General features: G+C 32.7%; 2 protein-coding genes and 1 long non-coding RNA gene across 3 annotated transcripts; 1 reads left to right on the plus strand and 2 right to left on the minus strand.

The window, feature by feature from the left end:
- Positions 1-540: 540 nt before the first annotated feature.
- Positions 541-3121, minus strand: LOC133676628 (cation/calcium exchanger 4). The gene has a single exon (XM_062098341.1). It carries the CDS (start codon positions 2686-2688, stop codon positions 742-744), a length of 1947 nt encoding a protein of 648 aa, XP_061954325.1. The 5' UTR covers positions 2689-3121; the 3' UTR covers positions 541-741.
- A 2738-nt stretch (positions 3122-5859) lies between these two features.
- On the plus strand, positions 5860-12071 carry LOC133677502 (aldehyde dehydrogenase family 7 member B4). Its single transcript, XM_062099588.1, has 15 exons — positions 5860-6044; positions 6636-6772; positions 7008-7094; positions 7287-7418; positions 7570-7642; positions 7905-7927; positions 8016-8079; positions 8462-8507; positions 9253-9433; positions 9889-10065; positions 10154-10322; positions 10483-10619; positions 10878-10975; positions 11330-11479; positions 11662-12071. The coding sequence occupies exons 2-15, from the start codon at positions 6638-6640 to the stop codon at positions 11714-11716; spliced, it is 1527 nt and encodes a 508-aa protein (XP_061955572.1). The 5' UTR covers positions 5860-6044; positions 6636-6637; the 3' UTR covers positions 11717-12071.
- Positions 12072-16558: 4487 nt separating this feature from the next.
- Positions 16559-17497, minus strand: LOC133697357 (uncharacterized). The gene is made up of 3 exons (XR_009842853.1): positions 17417-17497; positions 16900-17091; positions 16559-16815 (listed from the first exon to the last, which is right to left on the minus strand). It is a non-coding gene; the product is annotated as an uncharacterized LOC133697357 (long non-coding RNA).
- Between the last annotated feature and the right edge of the window lie 2574 nt (positions 17498-20071).

Genomic DNA, 20071 nt, shown 5'->3' on the forward strand with positions numbered 1-20071 from the left:
TTTTTTTTTAAAATCATATATTAACCTCTAGTTTTAATGTTTTAAAAAAACCATTTTTTTTTTTTACATTTAAAAATATTTTGATCGTAGCGCAAAGAGTCACCTATTCTTATCCAAACTCACTAGGCAGCAACTAGAATCTTTGCCCATGCAGCCCCAACCAATCCCGTATCTTTTATCTCATCCAAGACCATCATATCTTCAAACGAACCTATGCCCCATGCGCAATAAAATCATTTCATCCTCGGAAGCTGCGTCATTTGTCGAGAAGGAAGGCAAAATATGCTAAGCATCAGAAGCGATTCAAAGCCAAAATACTCTTGGAACTCTACATAAGAGAAGACATCATTGAACTGTCTATGATAACAGTCCTGTGATTCATAAGAAAATATCATACATCAATCCTGGCTCCTGGCATTGCGATTTACTTCTCTACATTTGCTCATTCTCGCCCAGAAGCCTAGAACAGGAAACAACACCTAGAAAAAAAAAATTACTTGACCAATACAGCAGTGAAAGCACTTGAGCATAAACACCACATGAAGGTAACCTCTTGGCATGACAATAGTTCTTTTACCATGTGAAAGTTTGAGCCCCCTGAAAGGGAGGTCATTCAAAATTTGACAGCAAGTGTTACTAGAATATACAGGCGCTATGATAGAGTTGTCAAATTGCATTTTACAAGTAGAATGTCATGACAATAAAAGTCTGACTCTAGCATTTCTGAAAGATAGCAGCTGGTCAACTAGCTGCGTATACCATGGCAGCGGTCACCCTTGCTGAGAGAAAAATTACATAGAGGGTTATAAGGCCCACCCCTAACATCTTGCTAGGACGCATGTCGTTCCTAGGTAAAACAACAAGTGCCCATAGTAATCCAGATATGAGAAATCCCATTGTGTAAAACAAGCTACTGTCTTGAGGAACAATGTATATACCAGTGCTCTGTGACCAGGCTCCAAGCAGCATTGAGATACCTAAGCCAACAAGAGTATTGAACATAGGACCTGCATAGCATCCGGACATTGCAATCTGTGCACTGTCACCACCATTCATCGCCAATGCAACATTTGACACTAAATCACCCATCGAGTTGCCCCATGCTAACACAGTTAATCCGAGGATTGATGGATTAATTCCGAGGACTATCCCAAATGCAACTAACAAAGCAACAAGCTCATTAGCTATTATGTAGAACCACACGATGCTCATAAAAAATCCCCCAAGAACCCAGGCAAGCAAGAACCTCTGAGGTGGATGATTGGAGTTTGCATGCTGATATGCAAGAACACCAAGCGTGCAACCAACCACAGTGCCTATAAAATAAACTAGAATTCTGCTTTGAGGACCCACATCATCTTGGCTATTCCACAAAAATGCCAGTAAAAGAGGAGCCAAGGCAGCACTGGCTACAGCATATGGCTTTGACCATGTTTCATCATCAACTAATGGGATTGTTAACCGTCTGGGAACTGTCAATGGCAACTCCATCAGTGACAACAAACTTGAACATGAGAATGAAGAGCTACTGATTCCCCTGCCCTCATCAGTCCAGCCCCATGGAGGCCTTTCTTGATCCAGCAAACTGATTTTTGACGAATGATTGGAATATATGGCCACATTTGAAGCCCACATCCACGATGGCAGGGAAGAAGGTAGATGGGGCACATCACTGTCAGTCTCAAGGTCAAGCAGAGAACTATAAATGTTTGCATCCTCTTCACTGCTTGTTTGGGAAAATATACTTCCTCGCACGGGAATCAATGGTGTAACAGCATCCAATTTCAACCTCCCTGCATGTTTCCTCAACATCTCATTAGCAACCACGGAAAATGCATAAACCACATAAATCAAGACAAAACCAATTGCTGCCCCGACACTCACCTCACCAACCATCAAAATTATCAACAATGCCATGAGTGTAAAAAGGAAGAAACAGATATCTCTAATGAAGCATCTCCTGTCAATCTTAACTTCCCTATCCGCAACACATAATGATACAGCCCCAGCAACAATGCAAGTAACAAACACTGCACCACCCAACACGCTATTAAGACCCACATCACCTGCATCCTTTCCAACGAAGGCAGCAATACTTGCAAACACATCTGGAGCTCCATTCCCAAGTGGAAGGAGTGCTACACCAGCAACAGTAGGAGGCAACTTCAAAAGATTCGATAACTTTTCCAATGAACAACAAAAGTAATCAGCAGCTGTATTCCCCAACAAATAAAACAAAGCAGCAAGCCAAATACCCAACACCACATAACCCAACACTCTAAAATCACCACAATCACAATACAAAAACTTGATGTAATCAAAGAACCCACCCGATGAACACACCGGGTTAGCTTTCAAGTACTCGCACTCATTAGCATAACCATTATGATCAATCAAGCCATTACATAAAGCCGGGTTCTTTAAGCTCAAATCATTTTGATCACCAGTCACATTAACCAAACTCGATGAATTAGCATTGATCTCAATGATTTGTCTATGAATTATCGCATTACCCCTCGACCCATCACCAAAATCACCTCTTTGAATAGAATTTTGACCAATATAAGGATTTGTAAGTATATCTACCCGGTTGTAAAACAAAAACAATAGGATCACGGTACAGAATCCATTGAAAACCCCTTTCAATTTGGGGTTTTTTGAACTATAAAAGCTATTAAAACCTATCATTTTAATCCTAAAAAACAATGAAATAAACAAAAGAATAAAAACCCAGATGGAGAATCCAGACCTAGGGTTTTATTGTCATGTTTTGGGAAACGAAACCCTAGTTCTCAAGCAAAGTTAAGAACTTTGCCTAGAAAGAGAGCCTGTATAGAAATTAAAGGGAAATTTTGAAGACTTACCAATGAATTTGAAAAGGTGTGGGAAAAGTTGTTCAAAAAAACAAAAGATTAGGATTAAAGAATGGTAGCGTTGCTGAAGGAAGCAGGGAGAGGGAGCGAAATGATAAGAAATTTTGGGTTTGGGTTTTTTTGGTTGATCTTTCGTCGTCTGTTTGTTTCAGACAGACCTAAACGAGGATATTTCACACGTTTTAGTTTACCTTTGTTTTGATTTTCCAAGAACAATAATTTGGACTTTGTTTTGATTTTTCGACAACAATAATTTGGAGTTCGCCTAATTAGTAACATTTGAGATTATTGTTATTTAAAATATTTTTTTATTTAAAAATATATTAAAATAATATATTTTTTAATTTTTTTTAATAATATCGTATCACAATAATTAAAAACTATTAGAAAGTAAAAAAAAAATTAATTTTTTTAAAAATAAAAAAAATAAAAAACAAATATATCAAACTTTGCCCAAAAGGACAGGATAATTACATTGCAATTACATTACAATTACAAAAAGTCAAAACTAAGCAAATTAAAACTGCAATGCTCTAGGTTCGTGGTCCTTCAGTTTTACAATTTGTACAATATGGTCTTTTACATATTCGATCCCTATAATTTTTTATATTTATGTTTGAATCACAAACTTTATTTTATTATATTCTAGTCTTTAAATATTGAGATATGAGAGAGAAACTTGTTGAAAAAGGTTTTGGATAATTATATTTTGATAAAAAAAATTAATTTTAATGTTAATATGTTCATTTTGAAGAAAGAAGTTTAATGAAGATAGTTTTTCATTTTAATTATACTGAAAAGGGTAGAATGGTTTTATGCAAAACTCTCTTGATTTGACTTTTGACTTTTTTTTAACCAATTAAAAGATATTTTTGGATTGAAAATAAGTTATTTTTTACTTCTACAATGTTTTTAGATGAAAACCGTTGAAATTTAGGTTTTTAAGACTCAAATTGCTTAAATTCTAATTTTCAAACATTGAAGATAACTGAAATGTATCACAAAGAGCGACATGTTGTCTATTTAAATGGATAACGTGTCGTCTTATTTGTTTAAAAATAACAGCTCAGGTTGCTAATACACGTTGTTAACCTTTATATATATATATATATAAAAGGTGCATGGGCATGACCTTCCATGTCTAGATGTGTCTAGATTTTTTTTTTATTAATGTAGATATTCGGGTTAATTTGTGCGTATCTCGATTAATTTCATGAATTTTAAAATTAACAATCATGTAAGTTTTCAGTGGTTTTAAGATTTGTGGGACTCAAACTGGTGACCTCTATAGAACAGATCTAGGACCTAGACTTTTTTAATAGGTTAAATGTTCAGCGTTTGATTTCTTTTTAGGCTCTATGTGTATTTGTATTTAATTGTTTTTTTTTTAATTTTACAATGAAATTCCTTTTTAAATAAAATTCTTAAAATAATATATGTTAAATCATCTTTATTATAAATGTTTTCAAATTAGTTTAGAGGTTTTTATACTAATATTAATAATTATATGTGAAAATAATGTGCAAGTTTCTTTTTAAAAATATTACTAACAAATATGAGAATAATTTTCTTATAAATTATTTATATAATTTCTCAGTTTAACTATTCTTTTATCTTTTCATATAGTCACATAAAAATAAACAAACTTTAATTATTTTTTTTTGAAAATTGTTTTGTTTGAAAAACTATGTTTTTTTTAATAAATAATACATGCTTTTATCAAAATAAAAAGAGAATAAATCAACAATGAAAAGAGAGCTTTAACTAAAAAAACAATTTTTTTATACTGAATTTGAACCATCTAAATTTTTATAATTACTTATTTAACTGCTTTAATTTTTTATCCAAATAATCATTTTTTACGCTTCGATGTGCTGTATACTTTTAACATCTATTTTTATTTCATTTTATAGTTATTAAAAAAAACATTTCTAAGAAATCAGATGATAAAAATTCTTGAGTAAAAAATGTATTATTTTAGTCAACATTCTACATGGCTAATCCGTTGATTTAATTAAATTAAAACTAGAGGATGTGTGGTCTTTTATAATGGTAGACGATTAAATTTGTATCTTATAAAAAACGGTCCCGTATCAATTTAATTAAGGATCATAAAATTGAAATATCAAGCATCTAGTTATCCTTTTTAAAATCACTCACCTGTGCTTGTTACCATCAAACATTTTTTTGGATAATTATCTTATCTTAAGAATAACAAATATATATATTCTCAAACGGATCCGAATACATACATACACTTGAAATATATATATATATATATATATATATATATATATATATTATTTTATCTTTCATTAAATAATTTATAAATATTTTAATTTTTTTAAATATATCACATATGAACAAAACAAAAACATAACAATAGGCCGCTCATGCTAATGTTGCTATGCTTAAAAGAGACAAATCAAAGTATAAATTTAATGGAATTATTAGAGATAGAACTTAATTGATCAGATTTTAAATTTATACCTTAAAGATTATCAGTTTAAATCTGATAAATTTCAAGATCACTAGATATTTACACAATCGTTAACTTCAAAACTTATAAAATTAGTTGGGATACGCGCAAATTCATCCGAATATTTATATCAATAAAAAAAAATTGAAACATAAATTTAACGAAGAGTGATCATAAGAAAAGAATGGAATTAGATTTGAGCATCCTGCTAAGCACCAAAAATCATCCCCCACAGAAAGAAATTGATAGTCACACTCACAGCTGGCCGAGCGAGCAACATTACCTCGCCGATTTCCCTTCTTCAAAATCTGATGTGTGTGTGTATTAGAGGGGATAGGGAGGAGGCACATCAGATGACGGGATGCCATAATCGTTTGTTTCCTTCAATAATCATAAATGGACAAATCATCAACCTCATCCAAACACACTAAACCCTCACGTCTCTCTCTCTCCCTTTTTTGTTTTTTTATTGAAGTAATATATATATATATATATATATATATATATATATATATGGAGGCACGGACACTCTCTCCACGCTCCTCTTCCGTCTGTCTCCGTTCAATACCCAATCAATCAAAACTATCAACTCATTTCATACCCCGTTAGCACGTTACGCTCTCTCTTCTAGTCTCCTTACTTTGCAGAGTTTCTCTTCTCATTCCAGAAAACAACGACGACGACAAATCAAAGTTTGTATTTTTTTTTGTTTTGATCCTTCATTCTCACACACACATGCATCACCCCTACTGGGTTTTTTTTTTTGGTTCGGGAAGCCAATAAAATGAGAGGATCGCAAGTGAAGATTGAATAGAAATAAAAACTGGGTTCTCTTTAATTTGTATTAGTATTTTTGTTTCCCTTCTCCCTTTTTTGTGTTTTAGGCATGGTTGTATTCTTCTTAGAGACTTTGATTTCACAGTGAATGAAAATATGTGAACTTCTTGTTATTTCTACATGTGCTCTTATTTTCTATTATATTTTTGGTTTCTAAGAAATTATTGCTCAAAGCTTATAATTTTCTCGTTTTTGGAACCCTGATTTTTTTTCCAGCTCGGTGTTTGGTTACTGAGAAAGTTTAGAAATCTAAAGGCATGAAATTTTTAATCTCACTTCTGAACCGTAATAATTAATGAAGCGCCTGCATACGTGTTTCAATTCTAAAAAAGAAAAGGATCGATTGTAATTATACGTTTCAATTCTAAAATCATGGGGTGTTATAATTTTGAATTTCAGTTTTAATGTGTGAAATAATAAATTATTTTGTTAATTTGTTTATGCAGAGATGAGTTTTGCTAGGAAAGAGTATGAGTTTTTGAGTGAGATCGGGCTGAGCTCTCGCAATTTGGGGTGTTATGTAGATGGCACGTGGAAAGCAAATGGCCCCGTGGTCACCAGTGTGAATCCTGCAAACAATCAGGTTGCTACTGATTCTTTTACGTATGTATAACATGTGTTTCTGTATAATATATGTGTATCTGTGTGTGTATCTATTGTATTCTTCTGTGTATTTGCTTGTATAAACAGCTTTTATGCTCCAGTGCTAAGTTGCTATGAATCACAAACGAGGCCATTTGAGGCGCCGTGGAATTTACTAACTCCTTGCCTCACAACATTCATCGACTTTAATCATTTTCTTTTTTGTATTGATCTAGGCTATAGCTGAAGTTGTGGAGGGTTCTGTTGAAGATTATGAGGAAGGCATGCGAGCTTGCAGTGAAGCTGCTAAGATATGGATGCAGGCAAGTCTTTTTTCCTTGCTGTAGAACCTATTAAAATTTTTTTGGGGGACAAATGCATGAGTTTGATGCATTATAGAATTCTCTAGCACGTGAACTTCTAATATGCTTACAAGCACTATTCTATCCTATGCATATATTCTGTTTGTGATCAACTGTTGAGACCTCCCAATTGCCTTGCATCTTATTTTGCAGGTTCCTTCTCCAAAGAGAGGTGAGATTGTCAGACAGATTGGGGATGCTTTGAGAACTAAACTTCAGGAGCTTGGTCGTCTTGTGTCACTTGAGATGGGAAAAATTCTTCCTGAAGGAATAGGGGAAGTTCAAGTATGTTGCCTAGCTTTAATTTGCTATTTCATATGAAATTGTTTATAGGATTTTCATTTCACTTTCTGTAAAACCTTTGTGATTTATTATTCGTGATATATCTTGTTCTTCAATGAGCTCTTCTAACATCATAAGCACCTATATTTTGCAGGAAATAATTGATATGTGTGATTTTTGTGTGGGCTTAAGTCGACAGCTGAACGGATCAGTAATACCTTCTGAACGTAGGCTCCTTGATTAGTTCTCACCATTTTATGTATAATTTGTGGCAGTTTTTTTTTCTTTCATTGCCTTTTGAAAATAGTTTTCAAGTACATGTTTAAGTGCCATAGTTCAACTGGGTGCAGTATGTTGTGGATAATGCTGGAATTTAGGCATTTATCTACAGCTGTCATTTTGTTTAAAAAAATCAACTCTTGAAATTGGGTTTCTTCCCCAGTTTTCTAAATGTTAGTCAATGAATAACTCATTTTCATCTGTTAACAGGTCCAAATCATGCAATGCTGGAGGTGTGTTGATCACCTCTACTTTTGAATTCAAATCACTGCATTAGTTCTTTAATACTGTTGACATTTTCAACATTTGTTCTGTGCATAGATGTGGAATCCTCTTGGAATTGTTGGTGTGATTACAGCTTTCAACTTTCCATGTGCTGTTCTTGGTGAGTGTTATATCCTGTTTTAAAAAATATTAGCCTTAGAAATAATCCAGAAACACACACACATTTACATTTTGCAATAAACAAGTATAGGAGATATATCCCATGTCTGTGTCATGGGAGGTTGCTGTATCCAAAACACTGTGTTTGTCTTCACAATTATAGTTATTTCTTCTGCCAGTAGTACTTTTCTTGATGGTGAAGTGCGTCCTTTTGGATGCACCCTGACTGATAAAGTAGTGTAACTTGAATGGTATTCAAACTTTTTACTGATATTGTTCCTCTCTAACATCAAAATATTTTCACCAAATTTGTTTTAATGAAGTCATCAAATGGCTTTCTTCCAGTTATGACATGGATTTTTATGTGTGCTGCTGTTCTGCAGGATGGAATGCTTGCATTGCACTAGTATGTGGCAATTGTGTTGTCTGGTAAGTCACTGTACCTGTCTTGGCTGGGACATCATGCTTTATTTCATTCTTAGATAGACATAATGTGCATTTCATTACTGGTTGAATGTGCGCACTGCAGTCTAGTTTCTTTTCATTAAATGTCTAATTTCAGCTTTTGAAGCTCATAATTACATGTCAATTTGTCCTTATTCAATCAAATACTTTCAGTGTTTTTCTTTTCTTTTTTCTCCATTATGTGATTATGCCATCCTGAAAGGTTCGGGTTTCAGTATCTTATTGGTGGACCACAAGCCCATTGTCCATTTCTTTCCTTGGGTTGTATTCTAGAAAGATCTATGAACTGTTTTAGGGAATATTTACGTTGACTTGCTTAGCATGCAAATGATTAAAAATAGGCAGCATAAAACCTGTCCTTGCTGTGGTTTCTGGATGGTGTCATATTTAACAGGCCTATCCTTTCAAATTAACCAATAATTGAAATTTGGATAATCCACCTTTTCTCCATAATCAGATAGATTATGTGGGTTCAATGTCTAATCGGCATCTTTTGCCTTAGAAGAGACATTAGTCCGCTAAGCTTTTTATGCTCCCTTATTGGCATACTAGTTCCCACTTTGACCTCATTTCATAGCTGCTTATTGTGATTATCAGCATAAAATTATATGAATAAACGCCTACATCTACTTTGCTTTCCTTTGTTGCAAATACAACTTACAAAAGTTTTGTTTGTGCCTGACTTTGAGTTGTTCCTTCTTAATTATAGGAAAGGTGCACCAACAACTCCTTTGATTACCATTGCAATGACAAGGCTGGTAGCTGGGGTGTTAGAGAAGAATAACTTACCTCCTGCAATTTTTACATCCCTTTGTGGTGGTGCTGATATTGGCCAAGCAATTGCAAAAGATACGCGCATTTCTCTGGTTTCTTTCACTGGCAGTTCAAAGGTGTTTAAATTGTTCTCGTTAGAAAATGTTTATCGTTCATGATCTTTACTGTACGAGAAACACTTCTGTTCTTGGTCAAATTATTTATCCTATTTGATCTATAGGTCATTCTCTTCATTCATTATATTCTAAGGTTTCCTAATATATTAGTCTTATTCCTATAGTATTGCTATAATCATCTGCTGCATGTATTCAACACTGAATTTGGATTCATATTCTTTCTGCCTGTGCAGAATAAATTACTGAATTTGTGGTTTTGTAATGTGATTTATTGCAATTTCAATGACTATTACTTGGATAATGTTTCCTGGATATTCTCTCTAATTTGTGCCCAGATGTTTGAATTTTGTCACAGTTTAGAACATGTACATACAAATTTACTCTTATAAAAGGGGAAATTTTGATAATTATAATTGGTACATATTTCTTACACGCAAATTCTACATGTTGTACAGGTGGGCCTAATGTTGCAACAGACAGTTAATCAGAGATTTGGTAAATGCTTGCTTGAGTTAAGTGGTAATAATGCTATAATAATCATGGATGATGCTGACATCCAGCTAGCTGTTCATTCTGTTCTGTTTGCTGCTGTTGGGACAGCTGGTCAGCGCTGCACAACATGCCGCAGGCTGGTACTCTAAAATCTGACTTTTCCATGACATTCATGCATGTCAATGGTAGTCAAAATCAATCTTAATATTTTTCTTGCTTGTGCTGAAGCTTCTACATGAAAGCATATATCAGAGAGTACTTGATCAACTACTTGATGTATACAAGCAAGTTAAAATAGGGAATCCATTGGAAAAGGGCAACTTGCTTGGACCATTGCATACTTCTGAATCAAGGAAGAACTTTGAAAGGGGAATAGAGATAATTAAGTCCCAGGCATGTTCTGTTTTTCACCTATCTACTGTGGTTATCCAGCTATTCCAATACTTTAAATATAAGCTTTCATTTGTCCTTTATGTTCCTAGTTCTCTAGGTGAAAAATGACTGGAAATACAAAAAAATAAAACAAAAAAAATCACTGACTTTCATTTTGCAGGGAGGTAAGATCTTAATAGGTGGTTCGGTGATAGAATCCGAGGGGAATTTTGTGCAGCCCACAATAGTTGAGATTTCTCCAAATGCTGACGTTGTTAAAGAAGAATTATTTGCTCCTGTTCTTTATGTTATGAAATTTCAGGTACATTCTTCATCCAGCTCTTTCCTTTGGTGAGTTTTTTTTTAACTGATTTTCTTTCTTTCGTGAGATATACTGTAAGACTAAAGTTTCTTTCTTTCTTTCTTTCCCTTTTTTTTCCCCTTTTGATAACTAATCTCTATTATTTTTCCTACAGTTATTTTATACATGTAGAGATTGCTGAATAATTAATTTGCATTTGGTGTTTCATTTGTTGGGTTTCACTTAATCTAAATTCTGAAAGCTGAACCCTCTCTGCAGACTTTACAAGAAGCAATTGAAATAAACAATTCAGTTCCCCAAGGATTAAGTAGTTCTATCTTCACCCGCAAACCTGAAATTATCTTCAAGTGGATTGGGTGAGTTTTTCCATAGTCATGTCTGTAGAGTGAATTATGTTATTCTATGCTCTCTACATGCTAAAAAATCCTTGGATGTGAATTATGTGGTTGTAGGTTCCATTTTTTATCTAAATAAAAATATTTTGCTCCTGAATTTGGAGTTTTTCACTCCCATGCAATTTCTGAAGGCTGTTCTTGATTCTCACTCACCTTAATGATCTTCATGAAAATATTTACAAGAAGTGACATTTTGGTTGATATTTCTTTAATTCCTGTACACAGCCGAGTTCCTTGAAATGATTTGTGTGTTTTATAAGTATTCCTCTTTTGTTGCTTAGCTAAAGAAATTCCTCACTTGATTACCTAATGCAGGCCACTAGGAAGTGATTGTGGAATTGTGAATGTAAATATACCAACCAATGGTGCCGAAATTGGTGGTGCTTTTGGTGGCGAAAAGGCTACAGGGGGTGGCCGTGAAGCAGGGAGTGATTCTTGGAAGCAATATATGCGACGCTCAACTTGGTAAATCTAAGAATCATTGACAGTTCTTGGATTTCTCTGTTTGATGCTTGAATTGAACTCTTGCCCTTTTCACGTTGGGAAATTAGATATAACCTTCTTTTTTTTCGATAGAGAAAAAAAATGCAAATAAATAGAACTTCCAATAAAATTGCCACTGATCCTTTTTATTAATTATTTGACAGTACAATCAATTACGGTAATGAGCTACCACTGGCACAAGGAATCAATTTTGGGTAGACACCCATCAAGGTCCAGCATGTCCACTCTTCTAGCAAAGCAAAATTCCTGAAGGATTCTATATTTCCTGAAGGTTCAAGAGCTGTTCTGCCACCCTTTGGGTATTATTATCAGGTTTGCTGGCCTGAAATGTTCTAGCAGAGCTGTGGTCAAAGATCTTTCCTGTTTACAACCAGCTTTTCCCTGGATTAATTAGAATTACTTGCAACAAATAATAACAATGATGTCTCCCAAAGAACAAAGAAAATTGATGTTTCATTATAGTCATTCTTTGGTGTTCTTGTAGCTGTAAAACACGATTTACATTTTATTATTTCACGGACAACTTGAATTAATGTTCTGTGGACTTGGTTTACATTTCTCCAATATTTTTCTGTTTCCTTGTGCATATGACTAAAATATTCCATTTAACTTGTAGATAGCATGCATAATTACACAGTACCTTGCTTGTCTAACTGTAAACCTTGATATGGGAGATTATCAGTTCAAAATTGCATTACAGGTGACGTTCTTCTCCTGTTTGATCAGGCAAGGGCCTTCTTTATTTACAACCATAAGTAAAAGAAAGAAAGAACACTCAAGAAAGGGTTAGGAGAACACGATATAAAGACAAGACTCGGATAGGAAGGAATACCGATGGTCATTAGAAACTAGAAAGCGAAAGAGATACAGAACTAGGGAGGAAATGGAGTCGAAGAATGATATGCTGAAGCGTATAATCAATCTCAATGAAAGGCCATTCAAGTGCTGATCAAACAAGAGAAGAATGCCACATATAATTACCAAAACCGGATATGGATGTAACTTTGATCTCCTGTCCTTTGCGAAAGCTCCATGCTCCCGATTCCCTACCGGCGAAGCCAATGTTTAGGCTCCCTGCCAATATTCAGCCCCAGCCCCACCGCCCTAAGGCGATGGTATATATCAGCATTTTTAATGTTTCTTGATGGCTAATGCCTTAAAGTTATGAACTGTACATTTATTTGTTGCGAAAATTTTTAACTAATGACTCCCTCATTGTCTAGCTACTAGTAAAGACGCAGTTCAATTGGAATTGAATAAGCACTAGTTTCTTGAAAAAAAGAAGATAATAATATTATTTAATTCATAACAATACAAATTGTTTCGAGTTTATTTACTTATAAAGCCATAATAAAAGTTTTATCTTATCATTTCGTCATTTAACTAATTGTACCATAAATTTGATTATTATGAATAGTTTTGATAAAGAGGTACGTTGTTAACAACATTTATTTTATAAAAAATATTTTTCAATAATTACGAATTAATAATCACTTGAACATAAAGTATAGTAAATCATGTTTTTCTTTCTTTCTTTCGTTTTTTTTTTTTTACTTTGTAAATATGGTCAATAGAATTCCCTTTTCAATGAAAGACAAAAAAGTTTTCGAGAAAAAAATGTTATTATTGCATGTAATTTATCATTAAAAAGTCTTAAATCCACATAATAGTGCTACAAAGTACGTTGTATTAATGCTATATTGCACAATAATCATACATATTAGATTATATAAATTATATTATAAAAATAAAATATCATAAAAATAATAATTTCAATATACATCAAACACCATAAAAATGTGTAAAAGTGTTATTTAGAAAAATGTTAATAACCCAAAAATGTTATGTACTACCTTATTTTTTTATTATATGACCAAATCCCGAAAGGATATTCAATTTTTTTTTTCATAATACAACCAATTATAAAAAAAATAATCCATTTATCTCAAAAATATAAATCTCAATTTGAATTAACAGGAGAGTTCTTAATCACTTATGTTCTTCCATTAACATTAAAATAAAATAAAAAACTAAAAGGTATAGACCATTAACAGTGTACCAAGACAATTTATTTTGGATTGGTATGATGAAATGATTATTTTTTTAAAAATAAAAAACCTTGTTATTTAAGGCAATACGATGATTTTTACAAGATTCATTGTTATTTCCAAATGTATTTGGACAAATCAATTTTTTTTTTTGGCATAATAGAATTACTTAATTACTCTTCAAAGATAAAAAATATTAAACTTGTGTAATTGAGCCTTTTTATCTTTAAAATTTTTTAAACATAGTAAAACAACTTAATTATCCTTAAAAATAAAATAAAATAAAGTTATCATTCAAGAGTGTTTTCATCTTTTTATTATGATTTTTTTTATATTGTTGTTATAATTAAGTTCACTTAGGAGTTGTTTGATAATTTAATAAATATAAATATCATTAACAAAAAAGATCAGGCATATGAGCTCACCTTGTGTATTTTTGTCGGCAAGTGTAATTTTGTCTGATAATCAAATGTTGTTTTCTGTAGTGGTGTTTGAATTATTTCGGTGACCTTACCATGATACAACATGTATAGCTAAAAAGGCCTTCAATTAGGCGTTGATGACCTTTTCTCTCTCTCATTGATTTCCACTTATGACACCCTTCAAAATATCAAAATAACCATTTAATTTGTTTTCCTTTTAGATGTGGTCTATTTTCTTTGATTCTTGTTTGTTTTTATATGAAATAATTTATAAAATTATATATATTTTTTAATTTCATCATCTTTTAATTTTTTATAAATCATATTTGGTTCCTATTTTTTTTATTGCTATTAATTTTATTTTAGATAATTTTTTAAATTTATTATTTCTTTTTGCAATTTCATCATCTGTTTTTTTCTTATCAAATTAAATCCTCATTCTTTTGATTATTATTTTTTTTACCTTGAAAATTTTTAAATTTTTTTTTTCTGATTTCATCCTTCAACATTAAATTGGTTGGGAATTGAGTTTCTTGATTAAGCCAAGGTCTAAGATTTCATGGATTGTGAATTTGAGAGACTAACCCAGGTTTAGAAGACTTGCCCGAGTTTATTTGTTTTTTTCCTCCTTTTTTAAGCACAAGTTTTTTCAGTTTTATCATTTAACATTTATTTAATTGAAGATTGTGCATTGTTATGTTTTTTTTATTTACTTTCTTTTAAATTTCTTACTTCTTTTATGAATGATATAGATTATCTCGCCCTTCAATATTGAGTTGTTTGATAATTAAACTTCATAATTTTATTCAATTTCTTTCGACGATGATATCTTAGTATCACAACTAAGTCGTTGATTTTGCATGCTAACCCAGATGGACCCGAGTTGGGTATTTTTGACCTTTTTTAGATTATATTTTTTTCTTTAACTTTGTCCTTCAATATTTTGTTTGCTAGAAATTGAGCTTTGAATTTTTTTATTTTACTTTTTATTGGGTTATAGCATTCTTATTTAATTTTTTCTTGTTATTAGATAAGATCCTTCAACATTTGATTTCTTTAAAATTAAATTTTTATTTCAATTTTATCCTTCAACATTTGATTGATTGAGAACTAGTTTTTATAGATTTCTTCCCGTTTTCTTTTTTATAAGTTTATCTCAATCATATGCCCATGATCACAAGGTTAGCGGGTTAACTTTTTTTTATTCAAATTTTTTTCATTGTTTTTTAGAAAAAAATAATTTTTTTTGAAGCTTCATCCCTTGACATTGGATTGTTTAGTTATTGAGTTTCATAATTTTTCTCAATTTTCTTTCAACGAGGTTATCCTAGTGTTACGATCAAGTTGCATACATATTTAGTATGTTAATCTGGATGGGCTCGAGTCTATAGATATAAGATTGAGATAACCTTATAAAAAAAAATATATTACTTGAAAGGAAAGAAAAAAAATAATAAAAAAAACAATGATCAAATTTGATAGAAAAAAGACCTCCAAGAGATAATAATAAAAAAATGATGATCATATTTGATAGGAAAAAAAATCTACAAGGGATGAATTATATATATATATATATATAATGATTTCAAGTAAAATAAATAGTAATAAAAATAATGATGATCAAATTTGAAAGATTAAGAAAAATAAAAGGGGTGTGAAATTAAAAAAATATTTGTAATTTTATGATGTAGCATGTTTTAATTTTTTTTTGTAGAAAATATGATTTGGAAAGATTTAATTGGAAAAAAAAGCTAATATATGGACAGAAAAATAATATGGGAAACCACCAAAAAAGAATGGTAAAATAAAAATTGTATAAAAGGTAGATAAAAAAAAAACCACCACGGCTCATCTACACAAAACCTGCTTGCTTTAGTTATTCTATCCACATGCCAGCGCATACTCCAAACCGATGCCAATGACAAGTATTGGAGTGCTGTCCTCCTCGAAGATAAAAATAACCACCGACACATATGTGGCTATAAAAGTGGATGATTTAAGGAGTCAGAAGCACATTACCACTCCACTTTTAAGAAAATCTTAGCTGTAAAGTATGATATCTACAAATTTGAAAACTAACAATAAAACTATAAAAATATCAATTTTAAAATAGAAAAAATAAAACAAAAAATCCGAGTAAATTTTTTAAATCTAAATAAATATTTCAAACTCATTTGCAGTTGATGTACAGTAATGGATGTCCCACCACGACTCGAATATATGCATGTCGTTCCATCGAACTTGATAAAATCGTCGATCTGGGTCGCTGCCATGTGGGCACTGTTAGCGATAAACTTTCTGTCAGTTCTGTTAGTACCAGATAATATCATGTTCATCTCTATTCGGAGTTGAACTTATCTCTTCTTATCTCATTGTATCTCTCTGTTACAATTCAAAAGATTCTGTACTATCTATAGATATAATTAATAATGAATAATAATAATGTGAGGACGAAGATAACTGGATTGCTGGAACAAAACGCAAGTAATTAATGATTTCCAGTTTCACTCTAAACTTGCAGGGAGAAATTACTTTTACTCTTGTTTGAAAAATAATAGCCTGACCAAATTACTGTGAGCATTGAACTGCTTTCATGAGCGAATGTAATTGGAGAGTAGCTGATTTCCAGTTCTAACCAGTGATTACAGCACAAGATAAACGAAAAAATCCTTGCAATAAAGAACTGTTACAGAATTGATTTGCTAATTATGTCCTATTTCCATGAAATCTTACTTCACATATGACAAGGAATGCACAGGTTATTGCAAATCATCTGCAGAAAAACCAAGCTCATCATCTGCAGGAATACGTAGGCCGAGCTGCTCCCCTTCATTAAACAAACCAAATTCATTAGCATCTAGCAAGACCACTTTCTTCATGAGAGCAGAACCAAGCAAATATATTTATATACCTACGGAGAGGAATGAACACCAGTACACCACACAGCTGGTTTAATGGAGGTGACAATATTCAATCATTTCGCTCAACAGATTGAACAGGAAGAATAAAAACAACATTTTGCAACTCACAATCATCCCAGCATGAGCACAAATGTAGAAGTCATTATTTCTTGGATGACAAATTTTGTTGTCAATGACAGTACCTGCAGGTAAGTTCAGGCAAAATTAGAACCAACCCTTTCTTCCTATCTTTTTATGTTAATGTTAATTTTTATTATTTCTTTAGACACAGGCTTGAATAGATTGGCGATCATTTCAGCTCTTGGTGATTGGGTACGACCTGAAGCTCCATAGCGAGAAAATAATGGCCAATTCATGCAACTTACCGCCAAAAAGTATGGAGCATGAAAATATAGATGGAAGAAGTAAAGCTTTTACATAATGGAACACAATTTGAAGCACGAATAATTAATTCTACGAGCTGAACATATGATGAAAGAAAATTAGAAAAATTAGCAATTGAATTACCGCAGCAAAAGATGCCGCAGGCCGCCCGTCCAGGAGAGCCATGCGAGACATCCTTCCCAGTTATTAACGTGGGAGTGTTGGACACCAAAGTATTGAAGAAGAATACTTAGTTGGTTTGCTTCTTAGATATTATTAGTTTGTGTATTATAAATTTTAAAGTTATTAGAGGTTTATATAATTATTAATTTTAGAATTTTAGAAGATTAGTTGAAATGCATGTAAATTAATTTCCACTCATAGTTAAAAAAAAAAAACAAAAAAAAAGAATGCTTAGTTGTTAACAGATAATTCATTAAGTGACAATTGAATTACCGCTTGGCTGAAAAATAAACCAAAAACGGAGACGGCCGAAAAATAATGACCAGTAGCTGTCTCCCCCAAAATGTGCACAACCCTTCCAAAATAATATTGAACATTTTGCCTGGTAAACAAGATTTGTACGAAGATAACAAGCAATATTCAATGAAAAAAAAACAAGAGAGATGAAGTAAAGAAGAATCAGAAGGAATAAAAGAGAAATATTTTCGTTTATTTCATGTTGCACTTTATTACATTCTATCACATATATATACATAGATTGCATTTATTACAAGAGTAATTCTAGTTATGTCACTGATATTTATCCTAAGATAAAGCCTAAGAATATGTAAGCAACAACTCATAAAGATAAGAAAAATCATGATAGAAAGGTAAGAAGAATCATATCAAATCATATTAGATTTATCAGCCAATACTCCTCCTCAAGTTGGATTACGAAAATTGATTAATCCAAGCTCGTAAAACAACAATTGAAATCGAGCAGAGGACAAGGCTTTGGTAAATAAGTATGTGAGTTGATCCTGACTCCTAGTATATTGAGTAACAATCATATGAGACTGAACTTGTTCCCGAACATAATGACAATCAACTTTGATGTGTTTGGTTCATTCATGAAATACTGGATTAGAAGCAACATGCATTATGGCTTGATTATCGCAGCAAAGGGACATAGGTTGAGGGTGAAAGACACCTAAATCAGCTAACAATGCTTTCAGCCATATAAGTTCAGAAGTAGTGGAGGCCATGATGCGATATTCATCTCCAGCACTGGAACGAGCAACGACTAATTGTTTTTACTTTTCCATGAATTTAGATTTCATCCAACAAAGATATAATATCTCGTGGTAGATTTGCGATCAAGGTTATTTCCTGCCCAATCCGTGTCAGTGTAACTGAGTATTTGTGTGTGACCATGGTTTTGCATAAGGATTCCACGTCTATTAGTACCATTGAGATATCGAAGAATCCGTTTGACAATCATCATATGGGTTGCAGTAGGTGAGTGCATGAATTGACTTACAATACTAACCAAATGACTCGGATCAGGTCATTTGATTGTAAGATATATAAGCTTTCCCACCAGTTTTCGATAAAGCTAAGGTTGATCAAAAGACTCCCCATCCAAAGTCAGCTGAAGTTTGCTATCCAGAGGTGTCTTTGCAGGTTTGCATTCAAGCATATCAGCTTTCACCCAACAAATCCAGTACATATTTGTGTTGATTCAAAAACAACCCTTTGTGAGAAGTAGCCATTTCTATGCCAAGAAAATATTTAAGAACTCCAAGGTCCTTAATAGCAAATTGCTGATGAAGAATACTCTTAAGATTAGTCATAGTTGCATGATTATTATTGGTAACAATAATATCATCAACATAAATTAAAACCACCAACTTTTCATCAGATTTGATACAAACAAATAACGAGTGGTCAGCATTGCTTCTGGTGAACCCAAGTTCAGTAAGTACAATGCTCAACTTAGCATACCAAGCACTAGGATATTGCTTCAAGCTATAGATAGATTTATGCAATTTGCAGACCAACTTTAGATCATTACTCTGAGGATGGCCGGGTGGTAACTTCATATACACTTCTTCTTGGACATCACCGTGAAAAAGGCATATTTGACGTCCATTTGAGATAAAAACCAGCCATGATTTATAGCAACTGAGAGTAGAGTTCGAATGGTGTTCATTTTTACAATTGGTGCAAAAGTTTCCTTGTAGTCTATGCCATATGTTTGAGTGAAGCCTTGTGCGACCAATCTTGTTTTATGTGTTTCAATGGAACCATATGACTTGAATTTGATTTTGTATACCCAACAACTTCCAACAACCTTTTTATTCTTTGGAAGTGATACAATACTCCAAGTGTGATTGTCATCCAAAGCTTGAAACTCCTCGTGCATAGCCTTCTGCCAAACAGTTTGATGACAAGCTTCATGAAAACTTTGTGGTTTTGTTACTTTAGTGATAGTGTTGAGATAGGCTTCATAAGATGAAGACAATCAATGATAAGCTAGAGCATTGGTTACAGGATGCCTCACTGTATACGTCACATAATCATGAAGCCTGAATGATTATCTACGGTTATGAATAGGATTACGCCTGAGGGATGAACTAATGTCACCTTGATGTTCAATCTGCAGATCAGCACCCTCTGTTATGACTTGAATAGGATCAGTATGGAGGTCCATTTCTGTATTGCAGTAAGACTGGTCTGGGCAATATGCCTTGACTACTGGAGTTGGCAATGGAAATAAATATGATGAAAACTCCCCCTGACTAATGATCTCACTGGAAGAGGAATAATAAGGTGTGTTTTCATCAAACCAAAACT

The sequence above is a fragment of the Populus nigra genome, chromosome 1 (assembly GCF_951802175.1).
Source record: "Populus nigra chromosome 1, ddPopNigr1.1, whole genome shotgun sequence".
Classification (NCBI taxonomy): domain Eukaryota; kingdom Viridiplantae; phylum Streptophyta; class Magnoliopsida; order Malpighiales; family Salicaceae; genus Populus; species Populus nigra.

What these genes read in the sequence shown, in the direction of transcription:
- LOC133676628 (XM_062098341.1), bottom strand. Translation starts at nt 2,688, where the DNA reads ATGATAGGTTTTAATAGCTTTTATAGTTCAAAAAACCCCAAATTGAAA.
- LOC133677502 (XM_062099588.1), top strand. Translation starts at nt 6,638, where the DNA reads ATGAGTTTTGCTAGGAAAGAGTATGAGTTTTTGAGTGAGATCGGGCTG. An exon ending in ATTATCTTCAAGTGGATTGG is followed by an intron (nt 10,976 to 11,329) that starts GTGAGTTTTTCC and finishes TACCTAATGCAG; the next exon opens with GCCACTAGGAAGTGATTGTG. An exon ending in TATATGCGACGCTCAACTTG is followed by an intron (nt 11,480 to 11,661) that starts GTAAATCTAAGA and finishes ATTATTTGACAG; the next exon opens with TACAATCAATTACGGTAATG.